At 40.8% G+C, this 6,000-nt stretch overlaps 1 protein-coding gene across 3 annotated transcripts in view; it reads right to left on the minus strand.

The window, feature by feature from the left end:
* si:dkey-97m3.1 (fatty acyl-CoA reductase 1) overlaps positions 1-6,000 on the minus strand; it is a 59,234-nt gene that overhangs the window by 28,967 nt on the left and 24,267 nt on the right. For all 3 annotated transcript variants that reach the window (XM_046072290.1, XM_046072287.1, XM_046072289.1), the window contains exon 2: positions 3,911-4,198. In XM_046072290.1, the coding sequence (XP_045928246.1) occupies positions 3,911-4,198 (288 nt within the window). The remainder of the gene's footprint in view (positions 1-3,910; positions 4,199-6,000) is intronic.

Consider the following 6,000-nt stretch of genomic DNA (forward strand, 5'->3'; position numbering starts at 1 on the left):
TGGCATTAACAACAGTCAACAACAACAACAGGCAGTGATTTTATCAGCTCATCAGTAGAAACGCAGAGCTGCCTGTGTGAGCCAGCAGGACTCAAGAAATCTTGAATATGTATACTACTTGAAAGACCACCAGGCTCTGGATGCAAACAACAGGAAATCAATAAAACAATGTTATGTTGTATGAGATTTTGACAATGGGCAAATGGCTGAAAACTACAGAGCAGGGTACTATACCAACAACACAGTCTGGCACAAACTTCACATACACCACCTATGAAAAGGGAAGAGGGAGGGCTGCTTTCTGTCTGGGATTTACTTCTGAACGGCTTGTTTAGCAGCAACAACTGCAGAAAAGACTTCTCGGTGCAACTGTGCATTTACATACATAAACCTTGTGCTGGATGTTACTATGCATCAATTAGTTTCTAAAGATGTGAAATTATTAGTACAGTAGTTGCAAAACCAAAGCCTCCGACACATGAATGATTGTTTGCAAGATAAAAAAAAAAAGGCATTACTCAACTTTAAGATGAATATCAAGATACAGACGCGTCTGTTTCTGTAAGAGCAATAATTCTTTGGCCTCAGAGCTCACCACAACATTAATCATTAGGTTGGTTATGCTAGTATCCTGGATGTATTTATATATAGTACAGGCTTTGTTTGCGCTTTTAACTGCATCCTATCATCTTTATTATTGATAAGACACACTTAAATATATAAAAACAGGCAACAATCAATGTCACACATAAATTATAATATCATTTTCTATCATATTTTAAATGAGATATCAGCAGGTATTGAGGCATTTTAAGTGATTGTTCTCACAGAGCAGACTTTTGAATCTGTGATCACAAGGACTAGTAATTTATCAGGGGAATAGCTCACGTTCTGTGGGAGGTAAATATTCTTACTAAATTTACTGTGAAAATGCGCTGTCCGATTTGTTGCCCCCCCGTTTGTCTTATTTAATTTTCAAATTTTATGTACATAGATTTGTTCAGTTTGTTTGTTCGGTCGTCTGTTCTTAAACGAATTACTACAAAAGATATGTTGCATGATCTGAATTCTGTCTCATTTAGAAGCCATCTGTTACAACTGCCACACTGATCAATGTATTGCCTCTAAAGTAATGATCAATAATCCTGCTTGTAGGCAAAATTCCATGAGATCCCCATCAACCCAAAGCACCCCCCCCCCAGTCATCTGACCTCCTTCCTTTCAGTTACAGACCTGCACTATGAAGATGCTGCACAGCCTCCGAGATGGAGCTTAGTGGGTTCAACCATCCTATTGGTGGGTGGGAAAAGCATGCCACAGAGAAAGGAGAGAGGCCCTGTGTACCCAGAGGGCTACTTGTATGAAGTGCCTAACATGCCATTCAGTGCCTGGCATTGCAGCAGAAGCTGCAGGCATCCAAACATTTCCACTGGATCAAAGAAACCTCTACACAGACAGACAGTGCTTAAATGTCAAAGTCGGTGCAGTGGAGATGCACACAGATAATGAGATACCTATCGTGCTGTCCCTTTCCTGCTCGGGGCAGCTCCCTTGATTGCATCCTTTGAACAACGCCATGGGACAGGTTTCTTGGGCGTAACCTAGCAACAGGTGGTAAGAAAGATACTGGCTTGGCTTGAAGAACAAGAGGAGAGGCTACTCGAGAGACAGAACCACTGTTCTCCTTCATGAATTATCTCGATGCTGAATAGAATAATACTGACCTGAGGACTCGCATGAATAGCAATTGGTACTTGAGGCTTGGTCATGGAAATTTAATGACATCACTTTTGAACGTGGACCGAGCATGAGTGAGTCTGTACTTGGCAGAGGGTCAATCCTGATAGTGGACACGATCAGATTGATGCCAAATCCAATGGAAAATTGTTGAGGGGCAAATACTGCAAACATAACCAAAACATTAATTATATGTTGTTATCGGTGCAGACAGTAGTTAAAGTAGGTTAAATGCTTCACTAATACGCAACAGGAATTTTAAAATTCTACATATATTTGTCCAATCGACCGATGTTCGATGTATGGACATGACACTGTTGTGGGCTACAGAGCTGTTAACTAAACCTTTTATTCTCTCTCCCTCTCCTGTTACAGCTTTGTGAAGCTAATCAGTATCTGCTTTGTTCTGTTTTATCAAATACAGATCCAGCTTAATGGAATAGTTAAACCATTTTGGGAATATTCACGCCTTTGCAAGGACACGAAGATCAATACCTCTGTCACATCCGACCATCAAATATGAATCCAACACCAGGAGTCGCTTGCCTTAGCATTAAGACTGGAGACAAGGGAACGGCTTTGGTAATGTAAATGTCTGTTTCCCATGCCAATAAAACCCCTTTGTAAAACAACTAAGTCCAGAGGTAACTAAATATAACAAAAAAAAAACAACAATTTTATGATTTTATGGGAGTTATGTGCGGGACTATATCTTGGCTGGATGTAGACTCCACAAAGTTTTATTGTGAATTTTCTGGGCAAACAGCCGAGGCTACTGTTGAAAATATCAAATATTAAAAAGCTGCAGGAGAGGAGGAACACACATTTAAAAAGTTGTATGTTTAAACAAAATAAAAATTCCCTCTGTTGCCCAATCTTCCCATTTGTGTTGGGCAGAAGTTATAGGGTGCTGTTAACTGGCAGAGTGAAGTAATTATATGGTGAGAGGTAATTCTGTGAATCCTGGATGGCCGCAGCATCATGCTCAGAGGGGGAAATAAAAGAAAAAGAAAAGTGCTAATTTACGGGGCTAATTCTCAAACTGCTGCTTCGCTGCTATTACAGCCGTGAGTAGAATAATGAATGCAGTATGGGCTCAATGGAAGCGGTAAAAATAGATGCTATTAGAGGGAGACAGAAAGGGGAATACAGCGAAAGTGTGATTTCCTTCGGTGTACTGACAGTTTGAGGCCAACAACACCCAAGCAGAACATGTGCACGCAGCAGCTGCTTCTAAGCACATCAATACGCACCCAATGCAAATCCTTCAGTCCTTGTTCACGTAGTTTAGAGGTTTTTGTTGAGTCATGCTTTGCTGCTTAGCCTGATATAGCAGACGCTGCATATTTGGAGCTCCACTCTTACCACCGTCTCATCCTCTGATCTGTCTGGGCCTTTCCTCATCTCCTCGCTGTCCGAAAAAACTTCCGCCATTCATTACCCACCCTTCTCATTCTCACCTTCAGCTCAAACACAATGAGAGAGCTGCTTCCAGTTCAGTTTACCTTTCAGTATTCTTGATCAGGCATCTCATTTTGCGCTTTGACTCTTTGTGTCTCTGAAGCTGAAGCTCAAAGATGAACTATGGGACTCTTCTGGGGTCATTAGGTTCACTTCACCACAGGGTCATTTTGTTCACTTCACCATGGCAACAGCAGCTGCTGCTATAATTCACAGGCAAATTTCCATCGCTCTATAAACTCACTTAAAACCGCAACGCCATTTAAACAAGTCTGGATTTGAATGATCATTTGAATAAACAGCCTACTAGTCAAAACATTCAAATAGCCCACACTGTTACCAGGTCCAATCGCCTCAAAAGTGCTACTGTAATAGTTTAACAGAAGCACTCAACAAAAGGCGCTTTCGTTTGCCGCTTTTCCATATTAACCAACCATGTTCCAAAAAACCACAGGTAATGGCCATGTTGGTGAGGAGAGACTCATCAGTTTTCTAAAAAGGCATAATCTTCAGCAGCACCACATAACAGAATATTAAGCTCGGTGACTGATGTTGCCTACCAAAATGCACTTTGGGAGTTGTAGATTCCTTCTTAGCTTACATTGTTATGTACTCAACCTTCAGTGCCATGATTGGTGCCTTTGAGTTTTCATGGTATAGTACATTTTTGGTTAACTCATATACATAGAAAGTCAAAACATTTTACACTTACTTTGCACGCCATCATGTCGCTGACCCTCTGCTGCATGGACTGCCCAGCTTTGGGTCTGACCAGGAGGTAGAGGGCTTTGACCTCCGGGCATGACCTCAGCAGCTTCTCCACCAGCACTTTTCCCATGAAGCCCGTGGCCCCTGTTATCAGCACACTCTTGCCAGCGTAGTATTCTGGTATGGACGCCATGCTTCCGGCCGCTGTGCCACTGCAGATGTCTTGCAGTCTGGTCTGCCCGTCTGTTGCCTGCTCTCCCAACCCGTTGAGGTCCCGGCCTTCAGACAGCTCCTGCAGAGGGAGGAGGAGGATTTGAATGAGAGGGCTGGCAGCCACATAGTTTAAATAATGTATCGGGAAGAACTTTTGAAGCTTGTGTGTGAATACATGGTAAGTTTCCGTAATGAAACGGGAGAAGCCAAATCTGAACAGTGAATCACACTTGAGTGAGGTTGTAAAAGGAAGAGGAACGTTTTGCATGAATGTGCAGCCTTTAATTGCTTCAGTTTAATATATTGTGAGAGGAAAAACACTAACAAAAAAATGCAAAATGTGGATCAGTGGTGTCATCTCTCTGCTCTGACCTTCAAACTGCCTGAACAAGCAACTAGTATGCAAATTAGATGAATATTCATACAGACTGCTGGAGAGAGGGCAATCTGCAGGCGCAATCTGACATCAGCTGGTCTGTGTGTGCACGCGCAACGATCTCCTGTGAGGACTCCACAGGAAAAGGCTTTGCTGCAGAAGAGAAGTTAAATTTACTAGCTACAACCAAATATGTATGGTTAAATGTTTGGTTTCTAACATTTTAGAAAAATAGTGTAAAACAGCCACCACAAATTTCCCTGAGTCCCAGTTTCCCCCCCGTAGGTTAGGGGTTAAGATGCTGACCACGAGCTGCAGTCACGGGTCAAAGTTGGGCCGATGACCTTTGCATTTGTATCTTCTACTCATTTCCTATTATTTTTACTGTCTGTGATAAAAGGTATGAAGATGCCCAAACACTTCCCCAAAAACAAAAAGATGATGTCTTCAAACTCCTTGTTTAGTCCTACCAACACTTCTAGACCTAAAAATATATTTTACTATCATAGAAGATCAAGATATTGTTCAGGTCAGAGCTCTAGTTGGAATACATCATTTCATTCCATTATAAATTTCCCTGAGCTCAAAGTAGCCTAATGATTTCAAACTTCTTGTTTTGTCCGATTAAGACAAAACATCCCAAACCATTCAGTTTGAAATGGTATTAAAACATTGAACACCAGCAAATCCGAAACGGTCAACCAATTGTTTCAAATTATTATTTTATTGTACCATACGGATACATTTTGCTTCAAGTTAAAATTAGTCAAGTAATTCAGTCGACAGAAAATTTTATCCCAACATCTGATATTATAACAATCGTTTCAGTAATTTACCAAGCAACATTTTCACTGGTTCCAGCTTCTTTAATGTGAATATTTGCTGGTTTCTCTAATGTTTATGATAGTAAACCAGTTCTCTTTGGGTTTTGGACTGTTGGTCAGACAAAACCAGCAATGTAAAGACAGAAAATTAGGAAATTATGAGTCCAATATGATGACACTTTGTGGACCAGAAAAAGATTTTAGTTCCAGCCTAAATTGTAATAAAAATCTTAATTAATTAGTTTGAAGACTTTCGTCTAATGCAATGCATTATTGTGAAACTGTTTATTGCGTTAAACATTAATTTGTATGAAAACAGAAAAACACACAATATTTGAAATAACCTTATGGTCCGGCCTTGCAAAGAAAAAGTTAATGAAACGTTACAATATTCCAGTGGACTATCTTCCATCTGCTCCCAAAGTTACACCAAGAACACTTTAACCTTTTTTTGGAGACATTGCATGACATCACCAGCAATCACTGTGACAGCTTATGGTTTTCTTTGTGTAATCTCTCTCTCTCATTCCACAAGATCTGAGTGTGAGTGTGTTTCTCAGAATGCAGCTGGTTAAGCTGACTATGGCCCCATCCACACTACTGCGTTTTCGAATTAAAACGGAGACCTTTTGCTATGTTTGCACCTCCCGTCCAGACTACAACAGCGAGAACAAAGACATA

The sequence above is a fragment of the Micropterus dolomieu genome, linkage group LG16 (assembly GCF_021292245.1).
Source record: "Micropterus dolomieu isolate WLL.071019.BEF.003 ecotype Adirondacks linkage group LG16, ASM2129224v1, whole genome shotgun sequence".
Taxonomy (NCBI): Eukaryota; Metazoa; Chordata; class Actinopteri; order Centrarchiformes; family Centrarchidae; genus Micropterus; species Micropterus dolomieu.